This window comes from Saccostrea cucullata, unplaced genomic scaffold (assembly GCF_032062105.1).
Source record: "Saccostrea cucullata isolate Sc308-1 unplaced genomic scaffold, CSIRO_AGI_Scuc_v1 ctg302, whole genome shotgun sequence".
Classification (NCBI taxonomy): Eukaryota; Metazoa; Mollusca; class Bivalvia; order Ostreida; family Ostreidae; genus Saccostrea; species Saccostrea cuccullata.
The window spans coordinates 31,667-55,254 of NW_026923913.1; the positions used below are offsets into that span (position 1 = coordinate 31,667).

Genomic DNA, 23,588 nt, shown 5'->3' on the forward strand with positions numbered 1-23,588 from the left:
TCAAAGTGTCAAAGTTATCACTATAGTAAATCAAAGTTTTCAAAGTGTCAAAGTTATCACTATAGTAAACTATAGTTAAATATAGTTAACTATAGTATTTTTTGTTAGTGTATTGACACATAGAACGGACATCGCTACCCTGGTCTGGAGGAGGTTTAAGAGCCAGCTTTGTATGTTTGTTTTCTGTTAAGTTTGCCATTTTCATTTTTTTTTCTTGTTGTAATCGATTCAATTCCAATGATTGTCTATGTGCAGAATAATATGTTATGATATATATGTGATAATTCAGTAATGCATGCCTGTATATCGATATGTATTTTGTACTCGACTAGAATGCAGAGGTCTGGAATCTCTAAAAAGATTCAGTGTTCAGAATGATGTTTTTTTGGTAAGTTTATCTTTCACAAGATATGTTTTATAATTAAGAAATGCTAATTTATTTTTTTACGAACAAATAAGTTTATTTTGTTGTATTTAGATACCGGACTTGTAAGTGAATTAATTTTATAAAAGATGTCCGTCATTGCCAGATTAAAAGACGAGAAATTAGCAGCAAAGCTAAAGGAACAAGCACAGTAAGGGAGTTAATGTACATTGTACATGTAGGTCTTGTATATTTTGTTTTTATTATATACAAACCAAGAATCCACTTTTCAATCTTAAACTATTTATGACGTAATAACATTCAAAATAAAGACATTGTCTTGCCATTGTTATTTACATTAAAGCGCAGTTTTAACCACATGAGAAAATTGTGAAAGGGCTTGAGCTTTATCTGGCATGTTTAATTTAAATCTCATTTTTTAATTATAAAAACCAAACTATTTTCTTTTTACTAATCGACAGAGATTTCAGGGGACGGATTTTAAGCATGATGGACAACCTTTACCAGACTGACGAGACTCTAGCGTTTGAAATTTTGGACGAACCAGACGTTGTATGGACTATCCAAGCCAAACCTCTATCGTTTGTGTATGAATCGAAGATGTACGATATTATTGCCCACCCTTGCTCTGTTGGTCTAATGAACAAAATATGGTTTAATGGTCTTATTCCAAGTGGAACAAGATTTATCAAAGATTTCTTGGTAATATATATATAAAGTTGTGTTTATGGTAGTACCTATTTGAAATAAATATCAATATAATAAAGCCTTATAATGTAATCAAAACCCTGTTTCTATGTGTGCGATATTAATTGTCTTTAACATTGAAAAACTTATTTTTAAATACTTTGAGTTTAAATAAATAAAATATCAAGTTCTTGAACATTACCCTAAATGATAAGGATAGTAGTATTGGTACTCTAACTAAATGTATCTGATGCGAGTACTGTAAAATCAAATATTTTTGTGGGGTCAAATTTTGAGATATGTTAGAAAGAAATGCTGAGGCCCGTTTCACAAAGCCTACTTAGGACTAAGTTCTGTCTTAGGAAAGAACTTTTTCCTAAGTTCATTACTTATCCGTTTCTCGTCTTATCTTAGGATATTCCTAAGCTATGTCGTAACTTTAGGAAAGGTAAATCGATGACTTAGGAAGAAACTACATATTGCGTTTCATATCTAAGATTTCATATGGAGAGAAGAATGTGTTTGGGGAAAGAAAATCTAATGGACTACTAATATATATGGATGATTGTGTTCTCTCTAGGTTAAAACTGCTTTACTTTGCACGTAATTACTAAGATTTCAATAATTGGCAAACATGTGTCAATAAGTCCAAGGTATATAAAAATGTCAGTTTACAAAACTGGAGTTGGCGAAATAGATGTGCACGTACTGGAATAAATTCCCATCATATGAAGAGCACGCCTTTTTAAATGAAAAATAGAACATGATTTGATCCAATTATTATACATGCATGCAAACATATAATGTTTTTATCTACATGTATATTTATTTATATATTACTAGTATTCTAATGGATATTAAAATAGAATTTAAAAAAGGATATTTTATAGATAAATGGAAACCCTTGATTACTTTAGATAAGTACATGCTTTTTGATGACCCCCAACCAAGCTCCAGATATATAGATGTTTCTCCCAAGAATGGCTGCATCTAATCTCCTCTAGGGCGTTATTATTGAGAAGACACAAACATTACGCAGTTTTGTTTTCTATAGTATTCTATACATAGGAAAAATTATTATCATACCCCCTCCCGTGCTCCTCCAGTTCTTGCGACCATGAGATTACAACCATTTATGATCTCTGCTTTTAAATACAATGTATAGCTGTATAAGAGATTTCAATAATTTTCCTTTCTAACTTCTTTTAGTATTTTCATATCTGTAGTCGTGAATTTGGATTTTTTTCTAGCATGGCATTCTTATCTTATATATGTGAGAAAGCTTCACACAGCACGAACAACTAATTTTTTAATTTAAACAACATTTTATTCACTGATGTTATTGTGAATAGGATTGGGCAGCAGGCGCAGCCTAATATAGCCCTCTCCTAACGTGGGACAATCATTAGAAAAGCATGTGTTCGCTACGAAGCAATCATTTTTAAATTTCATTCAATAATTTACAAGTATAAGGTAAAGTAAAAACAATACCTAGGATCGATATCTTATAAAGAGCAAAATAAAGTAAACGTATAAAACGTGGAACAATATTAAACAAAATACAAATGCGTTCCCCGAAGGGAAGAAGGATTGAGAGGATGTGTCTGTGAATGCCTAGTTCTAGCATAGTAACTTCGCATAGTTAAAACATACTTCTGTCCAAGTTCTTTGAAAGTGGGGGTATTTCCCTCCCTTTTTGAAGCTAAAAATATAACCCAGACTGACATACTGAGAATTGTTGATGGAGCGGGGAAGTATTTTCATTAGTCCTTATAAAGGCACAACTTAAAAAATGACTTAGGAAAAATTTAAGATAAGATTGAAACAGCTGTGACAAATCTTAGGAACTTCCTAAGTTATAACTTAGGCATATCTTAAGTTATGTCTTACGACATATCTTAGGAAACGTTTGTGAAACAGGCCCCTGGTTTGTTGGCATATGATTTCCTGGTTGGAGAAGTGTTTCGTATTTAATGCACATGAAATTTAATATATACTCTTCATAAAAAGAAACGCATAGTAGGAACAATGCCCTGAAAAATGTATGATTGTTTTGTCATGCCTTTTGTTTTTGTATGGATACGATGTATTCGAGTGAAATGCATGATTTTCCAATGCAGTAATTAACTTTACAGCTATTCTAAAAGTCTCACTGACAAAAAGACTTGATTTTGCAAAGTTTCCCCCAAAATTTTGATCTCAATTTTCATTTGTTGAATTCTGATGCAATTCCTTCAGGTACAAAGGGGCTATCAAAAGTGGGGGTTCTCGATATTTTGAATCTGGTTTTATCTGAAAAATGACGCTTCCAAAAAATGCTGCATCTGAATGTTGAGTGGCACAAAAAGGAAAATGGGCTACTAAAAGCAGGGGTACCGCAATCTACAAATGCAAGAGGTTTTATTGTTACACACAGATCATATCTAACCTATAGAACATAAACCATCAACATCGAACACCCAATGTTCGCAAAAATATGGAAGACTACGTGTGGCATCAGCAGCACAGCATCACTTCCGATGATTACGTAAATTGCATGAATGTAATGCAAGGACGTCATCTAAAGCACTAGTTATCCCTGAACTGCACAGATCATCTAACGAGACCGTTTTCAGTTGATTACGAATTATTGCAAGAGGATTATTCCGACTTCACAGCACCCCAAATATCGACTTCATAGATCTCAGATCAATGGAGTATGACTACAGCATCACTGCTGAACATTATGGTTAACTTACTAGTCCAGAATGTTTATCTGAAAGCCTCTTATACATATGTAAGTTTAAGAGTGTTAATGCTTTGTTATGAATGTTAAACAGATACATGTAACTACCCCCAGGACGTTAAAAAAGTTGGTGGTGGTAGTGTAATGATATGAAAAACGGTATTATAAGAAAGTAAGATTGGTTTGGTTCGAATTCAATAGACTTTGATGGAAAAAGGTACTCTAACCATGTTCTACCTACACATACCCACTCAAGTTTGCAACATCCTAGAGCCGTATTGCAATCTCACAATACACAGTCACATATGTCTCGTTTGACACACCTGTTTGTGTAAAGAAACAACAACATGTTTCAGCCAGAGTCATCTTAATCGCTAGATTTAATCCAAGTAAAGCAGCATTGGACAAAATGGATTGACATGATTTGCCAAAGACAATCGCATCCCCAGACTCTGCAACAGCTGACCAAAGTTTTACATTCAAAGTAAGAGGGTATTCCTTTGCAGTTTTTATTAAACATATTTGCTTCCATTAGATGCCGTTTGTGGTTATCATTTGTGTCTGCGGGGGGCATACCAGACATTGATCTTTAATGATCTTAAACTGACATTAATTCTAAAACTGCTGAGTAATTATGACATTTTAGATAGTATTCCTGTTGCTTACCACATTTCCGATTTATCAATGCATCATTTTACTAAATAAACTTTATGTTCAATATGCCACTAAAATTCTACTATGCGTTTCTTTTTTTGAAGAGTATATTTAGAGGTGGTCTTAAATTCGAGGGTCTCTGCATGCGTCGAAAACAGCGAAAATTAATCCCACACAAAAAATAGTAATTTCACAATATTTCATGAAACTATCCATATATTTCAAGAATGTAGCTGATGACAGAATTGATGCTTGTTTTATAGAAACAACATCGGGAGGCCCTGTGCGCACCTTGTTTCCACTTCGTTCTACATTACGTACGTAAATCTAAGATAAAAACTATTTATAAGGAATAAAGCAGCGCTAAATTGACCTCTTAATTAATAAAACATTACCTCCAACCATCCGAATAGATTCCTGTGTCAGCCCGAAATACGTTTTCAGAGAATGTTAGGTCTACTAAGTCCATTTCAATAACTCCTTTATCAGAAATTGTCTTCATTGCCTTCATCACCTGCATACGGAGTATTTATATCTCAGTTGATTCGATACGCAAGAGCATGCTCTACGTATGAACAATTTCTTAAACGAGGTAAATTATTGACAAGCAAGTTGATGAAACAAGAATATCAACAGTCTCGTTTAAAGTCATCATTTCGTAAATTCAATGGTCGATATAATGACCTTGTCAGCAAATACAATTTATCATTGAATGAAATGCTGACTGACGTTTTTCATATCAATTGTTAGTCCATTATTTATACACTGAATTGACTACGGATTTTTTCCGTTATTTCCTGATTATGACAACGAGCACACGGCGGGTGTGACCGGTCGGCAGGGGATGCTCACTCCTCCATGGCACCTGATCCCACCTCTGATGTTTCGGAGGTCCGTGTTTGCTCTGCTCTTATTTTGTATATTTGTTTAATGGACGTTGAGATTGAATACTGTTCGTTATTTCCATATCCTTCTTTAAATAATGAATCTTAATGATTATATGTTGTATAAAGAGGGAAAACAGAAAAAGAAATTAACCTCATCCATTTGAATGGATAAAGATTCACATACAAAAACTTACTACAAGGAATCATTTTAAGAGAGAATTATTGTCAAGAAAAAAGAAACTGTTGAATTTTCGGAACATCATTCATGTTCCTTTTTCAGAACAATGCAAAAATAGAAAGTCAGAAAAAGAAAGGAAAACAAAATTAGATCCATTAGGCAGTTACCTAAACTTTAAGATCGAAACTCTTAACGTTCTTATGTTAGTGTTTAGAGTCGTATTGTTTGAATGAACTTTGAGTATGAATACCATGTGTTATATATCTTTATATTTCATAGATTTGACAAAAAGATGTAATTTTGGACCTATTTTGGACCTATGTGTCGCATCATCACTCTGTCTGAGGTACTTGTTATCTATCTACCAGTTATAATTTTATTTTATCTATTAGATTTTCTTTGGTGTCATCCTTCTCATGTACGGTTACGCTGTGTTGACTCCATTGATGCCATATTCTAAGACGCCATTACTTTTACTGGTGTGTGAGGGCGCCCTCTACATCTGGACGATCCTAGACTTCATCAATGACATAGCCTCTGTGATGGTATCTCTATTTAATAAATGGCTATTTGCTTTGCAATTAATTTTCAATTCTGTTCTCTCTTCAGATATTTCCATTTTGCCCAACCATTGCTTATAGAACACAGCGGATGTGTCTGATTTACAGGGCATGCGCAGGATCACGCCTTCGATGTCTCTCCGTTTTTTAACTTATAAAATACATGTGTATATCGAAAAGTTGTTTTAATACTAATTCCACACATGATAAAAAATACATTTAGACAATGTGTTAATTGAGAAAATGTTTCCATGTATCTAAAATCAGTTTTTTTTTTAATCGGACTCTTTAGACATGCTTTTTCCAACATAAATTTTGTTCTAGTTGTACTGGTTAAATGTATCATAATTTTCAATGTATATCAGTCATTCTACATAGAATTTATGAAAATCAAAACTGCCCAGTTTAGGTTGAAAATGCATTCAATATGACGTAATAATCCCTCTAGTCAATGTATTATGACGTCATAAAATGCTTCATTTTCCCCATATGCTTTAAATGAGCTTCAATGAAGCTAAAAACCTATTTAATAGATCAGTCCAAAGAAAAGGAGCGAATATTTACTCATGGCGTTTGGCGCGAAATTATGACAAGTGCCCCGCCTTTTCTGATTTGTAGAAACTTGTACTGTTGCAAAAGTATACACAAGTATATTTAGAGCAGTACTCCCAAGTTGAAAATGCCTAAATTTGAAATTTTTTTTTCTATTTCAAATAGAGCACAACCTCTGATCCTGAAAACGCAATCACAAAATGAAAGATATGTTTCTGGAGATCAAAAAGCATGTTTTATTGGCTATGCTCATATTTTAATTCTTTGCTGACGATAGTCAAATACGCTTGTTTTCTGCAAAAAACTTTTTTTTTTGCATTTTTTCGAAGCCTGATTTCTAATAATTAGATTCTCAAAAAGAAAAATAATAATAGGAAATGAAAGTTATAACTCTCTACTTTATTTTGATATATGAAATGGTAAGACACTTTATTAATTGATATAAGGACAAGGCCGTTTTATGCATTAAGTGAACTAAGCTCTTTTAAATAGACACATGTTGTTTTTTTTTAAATGTCTAGCATGTGTATGTAAGTTATATGCAGTTTACGTTTTGATTTAAGCATAATACAATGTTTAAAAACGTATTCCACCGCAGATTTTGATGTCGCTTCATTCATTTACTTACAAGACAAAATTATTAGCGTTTCGAGAAGATTACAGGGAACGTTAAAGAAAAAAAAATAATAAACCACTTCTCGCTGAAAAAAATGCATGGATCTTCTTTCATGCCAAATCAATGTGTGTCGTAAAAGTCGAATAATTTCCGTTATGATTTTGTTTTAAATATTTACGGACAGAATGCAGATTTCAAAATGAACTGTAACGGTTCAAAGCTTATCTGCAAATCACCACGGAAACCTATTTCATTGAATCTAGTTACAAGTCAGCTTTTTAGACGATTACATGCTCACTCATCCATGGCACCGGATCCTACCTCTGATGTTTCGGAGGTCCGTGTTTGCTTTGCTCGTTTTTGCATTATTTTATGGACTTTGAGATTGAATACTGTTCGTTATCTCCATATACTTCATTTTCGGCATAGCAAAAATAAATTTGAGAGAAACAGTTTTCTCTGTTTTAAAAAGTAATTCCGGAAAGGTAATATAGAAAATATTTTGCAGTAAAGGTTTAATTTTATTATCATGATTTTTTTAGGTGAGGGGGGAGGGTGTTAATATCCTCCAAAGCTTTGATTTTAAATATTGCCGAAATTTAACTTTTATTGACGCGGAAATAACATTAACGTCCGCAACGAAACGTATTTTTACTGAAATTTTAACCGTTAAATAAAATCAAGGGCCAAAGAGTGAGTTATGACACATGCGTCAAGTTAAGCAAATGACACACTAAAAGAAAGGAAAGAAAGATGTACTATGAGGCTCTAATTTTCAACACCAGATTCGCAGATGACTTTCGGAAACAAAATTTCTATTGTTTTCTAGGGATATCCCGTGTCAATTGTCTTTGAATTTTATTCATCCTGGCAATTTGCCAGGGAACACTCGCAAATCTTTTTTGTACGACATAACGGAATGAATAATAACTTTCCTATTTCAGGATCTGATGCTAATAAGGATAAAATGGTGCTGTACATCTGTGGACACAAAGAGAAAAGCCAGATATAAATTTCTCTCTAGATTAAATGATATGTGGAAGGTCCTGGGACTCCTGTGTGTCTTTCTTGCTGTTGCTACCTTTTTGGCAAGGCTGAAACCATCGACGACTTTCAAAATGGCTACTCGCTTTTGTGCTCTTCTACTTCTCTTCTCGTGTCTTCGGCACATGCGTGTTTTTGTTGTTCATCAGCTGACAGGAATTACATTCGTTTTCCTGAAACACATGGTTTGTAATATTGTTTTATGGTTCTTAATGTATAAAACAATATCTGTATTTGCATCATTATCATTGTTAAAGAGTTTTCTCCCGTTTTTACGGAGATTGAAGAAGATAAGGAGAAACAAACTGGGATTGAACATATCTCCATGTAAACTTTTGTTCTGTTATTACTTCTTGGACAAAAAGTATTATTCAGCACATGCATAACTAGTTAATTGATAAATATATATATATTTAAAATAAAATGTTCTTCCAACAAAATGAGGATGAAACACAATGAATATAAAAAACCTGGTCGGGGACTTCTAAGACAAGAAAAGTGTTTGTTGCCCAGAAAATTAAATTTTTACTTTGAAAGTGTAGTTCTGAATGCCTAAAAGGCATAAGTAAAGTGGCCGACAGCCAAATGATCAATATACACCTATGTGTACCTATATTTTCAGCTTCTACATCTGGTGCAGTTTTTGATTACGATAGCATTCTTTGTGCTGGGAGTAGGGGTTTTCTTTGAGGCTATCGTCCATCAGCAGTATCAGCCTGGACTTTTCCCGGGGAAGTGGTACGAGTGGCGGATCTGGAGGATCATATACTACCCCTACTACCAGTACTACGGAGAAGTATTTGATGATGACTTTGGCATAAAGACAAGCAACGATGGTAATTCAAGCTGATCTTCCTTTATAGTATATTATATCCAAAGTGCAATGGGACTCAATCAATCAAGGTTTATGACGGCTTAATACTACTGCGCAAAAAAATGTAATGACGCGCCATGCCAAGGTCAGACTGTTTTAAATATAAATACAAAATAATTAAGACTTACCCTCATCTTTTTAATAGGCACTAGACTAACCCTGATCAGTCGTAAAAAAATTGTAAAAACTGTAATTTTGGATGGGTGGTTTACTATTGGACTAACTTTAAACAGCCAAATAGAGAGCAAAGACTTACCCTAATCTCAAAGGTGGGTTTGAGGAAACACATTATCAATCCAAAAGTGCTCAAGGACTAACCTTTCTCAGTTTAGTGATTTGCGAGGACTAGTTATAATAAATATATGGGTATAAGCAATAAACGATATCGGTAAAATAGTATGCTAGGACAAATACTGAATTGATTGGTTTTGAATGCAGGGCACCGGCGTAAAGGATTGACGTCGGAAGATAGTTACGTCACATACGTTGATTGTTTCTCCGCACCACCGGATGAAATTTTTTTTATGATAGCAATTTTAAGTGAAAATGCTCTACCAGAGGAATTTGTAAAATTTTAATAATTGTCCAATTAACTGCTCCTTGAATTTAACATTGAAGTCTATGGACAGCGCATGTTTATAACAATTTGGAAATACATTATTTGCAATTTTCTTCTATTTAATAGTAATTCTGAAGTTGAAACAAATCTCTTGGTGAAAATATGCATAAACTCTCTTGTATTAAACTGTGAATTAAAAATTTACATAAACCTCATATTTTTTGACAATTATTTTTTTTTTTTATCAAGGGCAGATAACTTTTAAGGAGCAAAATAACTGGCTTCTTACATGTTATCAGTCTTTTGAGTTTTGTTCATTTCACATTTATATGTATCTAGCAATACATTATAACTAGTTTAAAATCATTCAAATTGTTCAAAATCCCTTCATTATTCTTTGAATACCTTAATATTAACATATAGTACTCCAGACATTTAAAGCGACGTCCAGTCGACGTAAACCCAATTCGAGAAAGCACATTGTTCTTAATTATAGGCGATAAAGAAAGTGTAAATGTATTCGCGTATAATCTAAAAATAAAAGATTTACCAAATTCGATAGCTGAATGCAACTATTTCCATGTTTTTGTGATTTATTTTCAAAATATTAGGTACCGGGCAGGGTAGCCTAGTGGTAGCCCGTTAGCTTCGTGATCGGAAGGTCCGGATTCGATTCTTATTCGCGGCGCCGCGTCAAATCTAAGAACTAAACATATAAGGAGAGACTGTTCCTTCGCAAAGCACTCGGCATAAGAAATGAAAGTGACGGGTCTTTCGGATATGACCTTAAAACGTAGGTCCGTGTCACGGTAGGCATTGCCACGATGAAGAACCTTCACTGCTCCATGACCCCGAGTGTTGAGTATAGATCTAAGTTTGAGGCCTTTCATCGGCATACGCTGACGTCTATATACGAGAGAAAAAAACCTCAAATTGGACGTCAAACAATATTCAATTAATCATTATAATCGGCTCAAGTATACTGGGTTAAATGTGTGATAAAGAGTCAATGTGTTATACACTTTATCTGACCTATAATATTTTACGATCTTTTATAATTGTCAGAAGTGGATTGGAGTGTGAAAGCTGTAGCAGCAATACATATGATGGTGGGGAATCTCCTCATCGTCAACTTGATTATCGCCCTTTTTACGTGAGTATTCTGATGAGTCATCAATATTCATAAGTTTTAAAACATAAGCATAACTCAGAAATAATGAACAATTCACACTGCACTGGGTACTATTTAATTAATATAATACTTTTCATAAAGGTTAAAAACCTAATATTTATCTTCCATTGCGGACAATTTTTAATACAGCAAGGTTTAAGGTTTTAAAACATATTTATCCGTATCCCTCCTATGTAGTTTTCTATTTCCAACACCGAACTTTCATATTGATTATATATTTACACATTGACTTACTAGACTTGTTAAGTCGAAATTTTTCAAATTTTCAACGAATGAACTAATTCAATTTACATCTCAAAACCAGCACAAAGTATGAAAAAGTTCGTGAGGAATCGGCCCTTATTAGACAGTATGAACGATATCACGTGATTCAGGACTTCAGACACCGGATGTTTGCAAATCTTCACTTCCTTCTTCTGCCTTGTCGACTAGCCATGCGAGCAAGTAAGCTCAGAAGAATCTAAATCAATCTTGTTTTTAATAATTAATTCATTTAATATCTCAATTAATTTACAAGTGTAAAGATTATTTTGATTTATAATTCCTTACATTGATGATTGATTTATTATATTTAAAATCTTATACAATTTACAAGTGCGAGACCTCTTTCTCATTGATAATTTCTCATTAACATAATTAATCTCATTCTAAATTTTCAGAGTGTGCTAAACATAATGATCAGATTAGAAAGGAATTGAAGCGTATCCGTGAACGTCAGATTCTCCAGTACATAATGGCCGGTGTAACGACGAAAAGTGACCCCCGTAGAATATTGACCGGGGGGTCATTTTTCTACGTAGAAAAATGACCCCCCGGTCAATATTCTACGACAAGTAGGGTCATTTTTCGACTGTAGAAAAACATTCCAAACCATTAATTCTACGACTTCACACACGTTGAAAAATGACCCTCATAGGAATTTGACCCCCCTATATTTTATACAATAAAACTTTGTATTTGTCTCCTGATTTTTCATACTTTCAAATCCAAGTAGGGGGGATTTTTTTATGCAATCTTATCCTTTCCAACTTATATTCAATTGCATATCTTAAACGTAGCATCACAACCAATGCATGTATCTGGTATGGGTATATTTTTTGCTTGCAGAATCCCAATGAATATTTATTCATCGAGAACATAATTTATGATTATATATTTTGTTTTTTTTTTCATTCGAAGTTTTTTTGCGAAAATGGCATGATACGTTTCTAATTACTATAATCTTTGAAAATTCTTGCAAGAAAAAAAAATAGCACAGAAGCAAGAAAAAGGGATATGGGGATACCGAACAGTATTCAATATCAAAGTCCATAAAACAATACAAAATAGGAGCAGAGCAAACACGGACCTCCGAACATCGATAGCAACATTGTTTAACTATATAAATACAATTCCATTGTATGCATTTATTCTGCTTTAAAATACATACTTTTTAACTACCTTATATATTACTATACTTTTTACTTTATATACAGGAAATACAATACACATCAAGAAGTTCTTATGATGATATTACAAATTTCTCCAAAACTGGCAAAAATTTACACCTGAGTGAAAAATATTTCAACCTTCAGAGATATCTATAAATTAAAATAAAAACTTAAAAATCTCTTTTCAACACTTTTTAGCCGACAGATACGTGACCAATGGTTGCTGTTACATCCACTTTCTTCTGGGATTTTATAGACACTGGTAACCTTTGCAAATTAATGAACTCTTAGTTGTCATGCCCTTACTTCAAAATAAATTTCTAGCACATACCGTCCAAAAGTTAATGTTAAAGTAAAAGTGTGGAATTGTTGATTTTTTCCACAATGGATTAAATGTATCAGATCCATGTTAACGCCGCGTATTCAAGGATTGAGGGGTAATATGAAAACCCTCATTCATTCTGTGTTCAATAATCCAGAAGTGAAAAAAAAAATAGATAGATTATATGATCAGTACGTACTGGTCCTTGTCGACAAAGCAGGTTGTCTTCGTTTGTAAGTCTCATTAATTGTATTTTAGAAGAACTTTCAAGATTTAATTCTACAAGTGGTAATCCTACTTATACTCATACTTCCCTTTCTAAGGAAGAAATTCTTCAAAATTTTTGGTCAGTTTTAAATATTTTTAATATTACACAGAGCAAAAATAAATTTGAATTACCCGATATATATTGGATTCCAAACAAAGACACATTGCGGGTTCCAGTAAATGTTCATTCAAATCTCTTTTGTACTCCGCACTAAAGTATTGACAGTAGAGAAGGAAAAACTCTTAGTGTACTGCGCAACAATATATTCAAAAAGTGGTGTGAACCAGGATTTTTTTTATTTCAATGACAGCTGCTTTTTTAATAAATTTTTGTAAATTTACAATGGTCATTGGTCATTTGCAAAATTATTTTGTTAAAACACATTGCACACACAAGTACTCTGAAGTTGACGTGAAAGAGATGCTTGAGTTACTGATCGACAATATCTGTTTTTTTTTTTTTTTGGAAGACCAGATATTCCGACAATAAATTGGAATTCCCATGGGTACCAATTGCGCTCCGTTATAAGTAAATCTATTTTTATATTCACTTGAAACAGAATTTGTGCGAAGTGAAAAGAAGAAATTACTTGCTGTGGCCTTCAACTCAACATTTCGATATATACGAGGGTTGTTCGAAAAGTTCGTGGACGATGTAATTTTCTCCAAAGATATGTTGCAATTCGAAAAATTTTGTATATTACATTAAATGATGATATATTTTGAGATAATATGCAAAATTTCAGTAAGTTTTACTTACTTTAATTAAAGTTAAATCAATTTTTCTGATACATTGTCAATGCCCGCGGAGCAACTGTGGCGTATTTTTTGACGTCGTTACGTCACTATGTTTTATGAATAATCTTGCATCTTCTTAGAAACTCTTTCGATGCGATGATCCGCCGATTTTTTTTTCATCAAAGTAATTTCGGCACCAAACGAGTTCAAACCTTTTCAAATCCAAGAGATTTTTTGATTATTTCATGTGCCAAAGACGTATTTCAATTTTACCTCTTTATCCCTTACTGCTAATCTTCTATCTAAAGTTGTCAAGATATAACATTGACGCCGTCAATTCAGAATCAATAGTTGTAGGTCTTTCTGACTTTTCGTCATCCCAAGTATCACATCGTCAAGCTTAGTCTTTAAATCGTTTATACCACTTGCACACCATTGATCATGATATTTTTTTATCTATCCTCACTTCTTCTAGCTATTGTTTTGTCTCAAAAGTAGTTTTATATGTTACCACATAAAATTTTATCACAGTGCACTGTTCTGTGACGTCCACTTCTGACGCCGTTTTTAACCGTGAATTGAGACCATTCCCCTTCATTATAAATCGATAATTTGACAACCACTTGCTCAAAATAACTGAAACTTCTCAAATATGACGATTGCCTATTATTTTGATCTTATATTAAATATCATAGATTTTCGAGCGCAAAATTAAAAAAAAAATCTGTAATGACAAAATCGACTTAAAATATTCAAATACGCAGAAAACGAGGATGCTCCGCGACCCCCTGCTTAAGAAATTAGAACGGCTATGATATTTTGATTTAATGGACAAAAAAACTGAAAAGTGTTTTTTTTTCTAGAAACATGGTAGAATAAAAGTATACAAAGTTTCACTTCAAACATACAAATACAGCGGTCAGTACCGAACCCGTCCACGAACTTTTCGAACAACCCTCGTATATATCGACGACGTATTGTCAATTAAAAATGATAATTTTCATTCCTACGTCGATACGATATATCCTTGTGATCTAGCTTGAGATGAAAGATACCACAGAGTCTGACACATCTGTCTCACCCATGGATATTTTACTTGAAAAAAAGACGTTAATGGTAATCTAACAACTAGGCTTAAGGATAAATATGATGACAAACTTTTCTATCGTCAAATTTCCTTGGTTATGCAGCAATTTACCTTCATCACCTGCAAACGGAGTGTATATATCTCGGTTGATTCTATACGCAAGAGCATGCTCTACATATGAACAATTTCTAAAACGAAGTATATTATTGACAAGCAAGTAAATGAAATAAATAACAAGAATATCGGCAGTCTCATTTGAAGTCAACGTTAACATTTCGTTAATTCTATGGTTGACACAATGACATTGTCAGCAAATGCAATTTATCAAATTGAAACAAATGCTGACTAATGTTTTTCGTGCTTTTTGTTGGTCCGTTATTTGTGCGTAGAGTTTGCGGAGGATTTTCCTGTTATTTCCCAGTCGTGACAAGGAGAACATGGCAGATGTGACCGGTCAGCAGGGGATGCTCATTCCTATATGGCAACTAATTCCATCTCTGATGTTTCGGAGGTTCGTGTTTGCTCTGCTCCTTTATATTTTGTATTGTTTTATGGACTTTGATATTGAGTACTGTTAGTTAATATCTCCATAATTATTATCCTTGTGTAAAAGTGTGTCAAACTCCAAGGTCAATATTAAAAGGTCAAAATTGATTGTACACAAAAAGGTCTTGTCACAAAAATACACTTGTGAAATATGAAAGCCGTAGTCTTACCCAGTCATGGGCATGGGCAAGGTTCAAGTTTTGCAGAAAAATATACAAACAGACAAGCGGACAGGTAAAATACTATATACCCCCAGAAACTTCGTCTTCAGGGGCAAAACCCCGGAAATTTCGTTTACAGGGGCATAAGTATATCATGTAAAGTAACAACTTTTTCATCATCTAAATTTTTTTTTCTATTGGTTAAAAACTCCTAAAATCACCATATGTATTTTTATGTACATGATAGAACGGGGAAAACGATACTACATGTGCCTTTTTTTGGAAAGATGGGGACTTATTATTATTATTATTTTTTATTTAATCATGTTTTATGCTACAATCCCTATTTTGTTAACACTAGCAAACGACAAAAGACATTTTACAGGTTTTGAGCTAACCACTTTTTGTTTTCCTTGTATCATACATAAAGTTCAGAGGCAATTTAATTTAGTACTTATTTTTACAAATTAAATTATCCCTATTTTTTTAAAAAGAAGTTTGAAACTTCATTCATAGAAAATCAAATATTTTTATACGTTTTTTCTATGTTGGAACACTTTTTCGTGCCCGTTTTAAAAATATGGATAAAAAACTTTAAACTTTTGAAAAATTATATATCCAGGGTAAAATAAAAAAGATTCATTATTGATTAATAACGGAAACTTTTCTTTCTGACACCATACTGTCAGCTAGAAATGACCCATAATACCCATAGTCCTCTGCTTCTCCGCCAGAGAGAATTGAGATTTGGTTTGGTACAAACGAACTCCAGTGGAAATAACCCATTTTTAGAATTAAAATGGCAACCGTGGAAACTTATTTACTGGTTTAAAATTACTGGTATAAAATTTAATAAAAATTTCTATGAATTCTCGTATCTCTGCTCCTATAGCCTTTGGGTTAGAACATTTTGATACCGTTTTCCTCTAGTGGAGATAAACAGTTTGTATCATTAATGCAAGGTATTTTATCGCTTTGATTTTGTTATCTTAGCTTAAAAGCTTTCAGAAATTAACACTTTAAAGCATAAGTCAGCTTGATATTACCCGCTTGCATATGCCTAATAAGAATATTCCTTCTAAAATGAATTGTTTTGGCATCAAAAATGACAGGGGGTCATTAATCTACGGGGTCAATTTTCTACAATGCACACGGAGAAATATGACCCCAAGGCCATGATTTCTACAGAAAAAGGGGTCATTTTTCTACGTAGAATATTGACCAGGGGGTCAAATTTCTACGTAGAAAAATGACCCCCGGTCAATATTCTATGGGGGTCACTTTTCGTCGTTACACCGGCCGATCTCTGGGCAAGTGACGGGAAAAGTTACATAACGACCCCGATAAAAAACCAGGGGGTGTTTACAGATGGCGATAAAAGTATTCAGATATTTCATGATATGATCCACGCAGAAATTCACAAAGTATGAGATGTTCTTTTACTGATTTTGAATCTAGAGATAAGTTAAGGTCAAAGTCAGAAAGAGGTTTTATAGTTAAAAAAATGAAGTTATTTACAACACAATAGAGTCATTGATTGGTATATATTTAGACTAAATTCCCAGCGTGTATAATGCATACGATGTTTGTATAGTAAATCTGATAAAAAAAACAAACCTTAGTATTCAAATGTCTCCTTATTTGCCATAATATTTGTTAATTTAATTTATATCCTTTCGATATTTTGTGTAAAACTCGGTGTCACATTTGTTTGTAATTTTTGTGTTCCCTGTGTTTGTTTTTTCTTTTCCCTTGGGTTTTTGTGGGTTCTGTTGTCTTTTTATACATTTTTTTTAAGTTTTGTTTAGTTTTCTTGTTTGTTATCATCAGTTTACTCAAATAGACGATATTGTTTTATAAGTATTTACTAAAATGAAAGCATGTGTGTTTTTGACCAAAGCTCCCCCCTTCATTTTAATATATATTTACCTTTTTAGTTTGTGAACCTTTTTTTCTTTCAATGTATGTTGACTTTCTTTCAATATATGTCGAGTAAAATCTTTTATATTCATATGCATATATTCATTGTCATAATTACTATTAAAATGTTTTTAATCATTCAGATAATGTATTCGTTTTAACTCAACTGGAAGGGGCTTCTAAACTTTTAAATTGGGGGATGTCAACGAATATTCGAATATTCAAATGTTCATTCGATGAGTTGATATTTAATTAGGAATTAATTATGCAAATATTCGCATTTTAAGTATGCATGCTTTTGAAAGAGAGAAACGTCTTACAAAAAGACAGATAGAATAAACATATGATTTTAAAAAAAAACTCAATAAACATTTTTCTTGGATTTTCTTAATGGTGCCAAAAGTTATCTATTAAAATAAATGATTAATTTGATTATGTAATTAATCGTAGAGCAGTGTCAGGTAACTTCAGGTTGTATTTGTTGGGTACTGTTATACCGTAAAACATGAATCTGTTACAAAAATTATTATCAGGAAATTGATTACTAAGGTAGCTGAACATGATTAGTTTCAAACGGGAACACACCCTAATAGGCTGTTGTTTTTATTTTCAAAACATAATATATCAATTAAGACAGTTTTTCTTTAGTAGATGATTGTACAAGATTGTAGGAATTACCAGAGTAGTCTTTGATAAGACGATAAACTTATCTTTTAAATTTAAATAAAATGCAGCTGAAACAATCCGTGTTTTCCCTAAACTTTTATATGCCAATTTAGGAATCGACTCGGTTAATTTAAGTAATATTCTTAGTTCCATGAATTTGATACCATTTGGTCTGTGGGAATAATAATTGCCCAGCTTATTTTTTCTTACATTGGCTAAAGTTTTTCTTATAAAAGCTTGTAAAAATAATTTTTTATAAATTCTTATTGATAATCAAATTCATCAGCAGTTTAAGTACTGTTACAAAGTTTGTAAATTATCACAGTACATATAGCATTCAAATACACATGTAGCATATATACATTATATATACAAACTGGTCAGAGGTACATAAATTCTTTATACCAAGAAGATGACATGTGAATAAAATAGGAAAGAGATCGATAAAATGAGAGGGAAAATATATCAAGGAGGAAAGGCATCATCGTAAATTTTTAAGAAAAACATGCATAATTGCTTCAACATTTTCTCGCTTTTAGTTGACATTAGTTCCATGAATTTGATAAGATTTGGTCTCTGGAAATAATAATTGCTCAGTTTATTTTTTCTTACATTAGGTAAAGTTTTTCTTAAAAAAAACTTATAAATATAAATTATTATAAATTCTTATAATTAAATTCTAGTTGTAACGCTGTATTTGATAAAAAAAAATTACTTTATATCATATAAAATGGGTTGTCTACGTCACAATGACTTATGTCAAAAATGTATCAATCCGCCTGACGTTAAATTCAAATTTTGTACAAATTGAAGTCATTTTGTTTCGCGGTTTATAAAGTGTCAACTGCCCCAACCCAGTTTATACCGTATAAAATGGGTAGCTATTAAATTCATTACTTAAATAAATAATCAAATATATCAGCTGTTTGAGCACTGTTACAAAGTTTGTAAATTATCACTATACAAAGTTTGTAAATTATCACTATACAAAGTTTGTAAATTATCACTATACATATACTGATGTTCATAAAATATTAATATTCCTATCGAGGCACAGGGAAGTACTTGTGTCTTTGATAATACATATGTAACATCAGTTATTAATCTATTAAGATTGTGTTCTCTTTTTAAAAGATATATTTAATGATAGATTTATTTTTGTTTTTTTTCTCTCTTATTTTATCTTTTAAAATATCTACACAAATATGAAAATTTCGATATTGCCTTGCCTGTATATTGATATTATCAGTGCCTTAAAACTTAGATCTGCTAGCTTCCGTTCTATTAAGAACAATTTGATTGGTTTATATTGTCATGATTATCACAAGTCCCATCTTCTTCCTGTTCCGTTGTATGTGTCTTATATGTAAATTTACAAGTTCGTTGACAGATAAATTCTAAGATACGCCAACAATCCCCCTTTTCACACAATAAAAGAAAATACATGATCAGTACATACAGGTCCCTGCTGACAAAATCAATACATGTAACAACGTTGTCTCTGCTTTTAAGGCTCGTTTTCGATAAATTTTACATACTGTTCGGAAATTATTGAGACAATTACATTTACTTTACAAAGGACGGAGATAATTTCATGAAAATTCATCAACATCTTATAAAGAACGAATAAAACACTTATGCAAAATTTCAAATTACTATGACAATTAGATAAGTTTCGGTGAATTAATAAATATGCATATGTTTATCGACCCGGAGCAGCATCTCTACGTCAATTAACGTTACGTTAGCCGTAGATTGTTTTGCTTGTGAAACGATCGGGAAGCGTTTAGTACTCTTCCTTCTTTGTTATTACATATAACATTACAAAAATCAAACAGTCTCTTTTCTTAAACTATTCTTTAAAAATGCATGCTGTTGCTACCCAATACCCCAGTGAAAAATGTTCATTTGTGGGAAAGGATGACTTAGTATGCAACGCCAGTTTAATACCGTAATGTTATCAATACTGTACGTAATAACTCATAGTCGTCCAGATCTTTAAATTTTACTTTGGTTAAATTAATTGTTAAAAAAAATGCATATCAATGAAAAAAAAATCAAACACATTATTTTTTCTCGTTTTTATTGTTTTAGCAGATCGTTTAGTCTTGAACAGAGTTCTACACTGCGCTACACAAAATTAAAGGTATGCTGGCTGCTCCGCCCTTGACGCCAAAATCTATTTTTTCGTCGTTGGCAGATTTCTCGACCTCGCTTAATTTTTTAATGATCTCCGTATTTTTGATCAAAATTCTATCAAAGTTGCACAACATGAATTTGAAACATTTGAAAAATTATACACTTAAACTGAATTATTTTCGCTGTCATTATGGATCCACGAAGAGTTAGAATTTTGGAGTTACATATTTTCAATATCTGATTCCGCGACTGCTCCGGGTACCCCTTCTATATACATATTTATATACCATTGTATAGAAAATATTTAATATTTGTAAAATATTTCTTGCTCATATTAATTTTTAGTGTATGTCAAATGTATATGCAAATTTTCAACGAAAGGCATTCATTAGAAAGCAAAATATACACAATGTCTCAATAATTTCCGAACAACCCTTGTAGCATTTGAAAGAATGTTTTGACCTCTATGCTTAGTATGGGTCACAAATATATGGCATCCCTAATTTTTCTGCACTGACATCATTTGTTTAATCCTTATTGATTCAACAAAAGACAGTTAAAACTTTATCAGTAGCATGAATGGACTCTTTCAGGAGGCTGGCGGGTCAAAAATTTAATCTTAAATTAACCACCAGATTTAACTTATTTTTTTTAGATATGGTATAATTAGCTGTCAACTATCATTTGACAAAGAAAAAATTCATATATTTTACTTTTAAAATTCTATCATTTCTTTATATGGAGCTCTCCTTTTAAAGGAGATTGAAAAAGTCTAAAAATGGCTGCCACCCCCTAGCCTCGTTAAGCATGAAAAATCATCATTTGTAAATATTATCTCATTGTATTTCTTTTCGAAAATAAAATTAAGATCTGGGAATGAACTTTCTTAACACCCTTTATGAAATAAGGAACCCACATTTAATTCTACAACTGACAATCCAATGTATACTCCTAGCTACCTTTCTACGGAGAAAACCCATCAAATCATATGTCAGTTTTGAAAATTGTTAAAATTACAGACAACCAGTATGATCATCAATTACCACATCTATATAAGATAACAAAACTTCATTAATATCCTCCCAAGCAAAGATACATAGCGGCTTACAGTAAGTGTTCTACTAACCTCTTTTTTAAGATATTAACAATATTGAAGGACGCACTTCAACAGCACTGCTCAACAAGATATTCGAGAAGAGGAGTTCATCTGATAAACATGTATTAAACTATTTCAAGGAACTATTCGAACATTTCAAATCACAAAATGTTACAAAATCAACAGTTTTCATCTATATATACAATTCTTCACCACAACAATTATAAAGTCCAGGCTTTCTTACTTCATTGACAGTTGTTTATCAATAATAAAATAGCGAGCGTAAATTTATTTACTTAAATAGGTTGTAAATACAATATTTACTTATTGAACTTGTAAGTTTATTACTTACCTTGTCAATGATCATTTTCAAAACTACTTTGTTAGACAATATTCTGAATGTACACAAAATACTTTGAATTTGATATTCAAAGATGCTCGAAATTCTTATTGACAGTATTTATGTGGTTTTCGCAGACCAGTTCTTTCAAACAATCTAATAGATTTCACCTGAGTACCATTTGAACATAGAAAAGATGCTTGAGTTTCCGATTGACAATATATTTTGTTTTTGGAGACCAGGTATTTCAATAAATTTATAGGAATTCCCATGGATACCTATTGCGCCCCTTAATAAGCAGTCCTCTTTTTGTTTTCACGTTAAGCAAAAATTGTGCAAAATTTTATGTGTGATACTAACCTGCAACGTAAGGATCAACCCCTTTCATCCAAAACTCCAAAGCAATTGTGCTATTACACAGGCAACGCAATTATTTTTTTTTTAAATATTATTTATATATATACGCTCATAATCTAAGGTATAGATGTGTCAGACTCTGTGGTATCTTTTATCTCAAGCTCTCCTGGATATATCGTATCGACGTAGGAATGGAAATTACCATTGTTAATTGACAATACGTCGTAGATATATCTGAAGGTCGAGTTGAAGGCCACAGCAAGTGTTTTCTTCTTTTCACGCATGAAATTTTGCATAAATTCTGCTTAATATGAATACAAAAATAGGTCTGCTAAAAACGGAGTGCAATTGGTTCCCATGGGAATTCCAATAGATTGTTGGAAGACCTGGTCTCCAAAAGCCACATAGATATTGTCAATCAGAAACTCAAGCATCTTCTTGATGTCAACTTCAGAGTACTTTTGTGTGCAATCAGAATCTTTTTTAACAAAATAATTTTGCAAATGACCAATGACAAGGTAAGTAAATGTACGAGTTCCATTTTTATTGAAAAAAGCAGCTGTCAATGATATAAAAAGAAACCTGGATTTTAATTTATCGTGGGGAATGGTTGTGTATAAAGTTGAAAAGTCGTTTTTAAGTTTTTAAGCTGTTGATTTTGGTAAAATCTTGTGATCTCAAATTGTCTCAAAGTTCTTTTGAATTATTTAGTATCCACATCTGATTCACACCATTTCTTAAAAATATATGGTAAAACAGTACTGTTGAAGTTTTTCCTTCACTACTGTCAATATCTTAGTGAGGAGTAACGAAGGAAGATTGGTTAAATATTTACTAGAACCCGCAATATATCTTTGTTTGTAAGGATTCTTATGAAGTTTCGCACTCCAATATATATAAGGTAGTTCAAATTCATTTTGGTTCTGAGGAATATTAAAAATATTCAAAACTGACATATGATTTTGAAGAATTTCTTCCTTAGAAAGGGAAGTATGAGTATAAGTAGGATTACCATTTGTGGAATTAAATCCAAGTTCTTCTAGAATACAATTTATATAATGGGCCTTACAAACGTAGACAATGTTGTTAACTGCTTTGTCGGGAGGGACCAGTACATAACGATAATGTAATCTTTCTAATCTTCTAATACGCGACTCTAACAGATTTAATACATTTCATCCATTCTGACAAGGTGTCAACATTTTCTTTTTCATATCTGGCCCATCGTCTGGCGTAATTTTCAACAGAATCCATAATATTTATGAAATTCCGACACCAGTTGAAGGATCGGGGTTTCCTATATTTACTTTATATACTTTTAAAATAATGATCTAAAGTCCTCAGTATTAACTATATTTACGTCACCTGTAATAACTTGTCCTGCAGGACTATATATAGTTGTAGGGGGGAGAAGAACATGAACACGATGGAGGAGTATGTTTCAGATCCTTGGCATCCAGGTCATGTAAAGTGGTTTTTTTTTTTTTGTAATTGAAAAGTTTGGAAGCAATGGTCGATGTATATTTGTATGAAATACAAGGTGTAGTCTTTAACTTAAAATATGGTGGAATAAAAGACTGGACCCTTTTGTGATTAAGAATATCAC

At 32.4% G+C, this 23,588-nt stretch overlaps 2 protein-coding genes across 2 annotated transcripts; both read left to right on the forward strand.

The window, feature by feature from the left end:
• The first annotated feature begins 478 nt into the window (after positions 1-478).
• LOC134265237 (uncharacterized) lies at positions 479-4,832 on the forward strand. The gene is made up of 3 exons (XM_062747484.1): positions 479-575; positions 847-1,087; positions 4,715-4,832. Exons 1-3 carry the CDS (start codon positions 514-516, stop codon positions 4,805-4,807), a joined length of 396 nt encoding a protein of 131 aa, XP_062603468.1. The 5' UTR covers positions 479-513; the 3' UTR covers positions 4,808-4,832.
• A 1,096-nt stretch (positions 4,833-5,928) lies between these two features.
• Positions 5,929-10,878, forward strand: LOC134265240 (transient receptor potential cation channel subfamily M member-like 2). Its single transcript, XM_062747488.1, has 4 exons — positions 5,929-6,061; positions 8,189-8,473; positions 8,911-9,124; positions 10,787-10,878. The coding sequence occupies exons 1-4, from the start codon at positions 5,933-5,935 to the stop codon at positions 10,876-10,878; spliced, it is 720 nt and encodes a 239-aa protein (XP_062603472.1). The 5' UTR covers positions 5,929-5,932.
• Positions 10,879-23,588: the final 12,710 nt, after the last annotated feature.

Excerpts from the sequence above, each read along its gene's own strand:
- LOC134265237 (XM_062747484.1), top strand. The coding sequence starts at position 514 with ATGTCCGTCATTGCCAGATTAAAAGACGAGAAATTAGCAGCAAAGCTA. Across the intron at positions 576-846 it reads AAGCTAAAGGAACAAGCACA|AGATTTCAGGGGACGGATTT; the intron begins GTAAGGGAGTTA and ends ACTAATCGACAG. Across the intron at positions 1,088-4,714 it reads GATTTATCAAAGATTTCTTG|AAACAACATCGGGAGGCCCT; the intron begins GTAATATATATA and ends CTTGTTTTATAG.
- LOC134265240 (XM_062747488.1), top strand. The coding sequence starts at position 5,933 with ATGTACGGTTACGCTGTGTTGACTCCATTGATGCCATATTCTAAGACG. Across the intron at positions 6,062-8,188 it reads ATGACATAGCCTCTGTGATG|GATCTGATGCTAATAAGGAT; the intron begins GTATCTCTATTT and ends TTCCTATTTCAG. Across the intron at positions 9,125-10,786 it reads CATAAAGACAAGCAACGATG|AAGTGGATTGGAGTGTGAAA; the intron begins GTAATTCAAGCT and ends TATAATTGTCAG.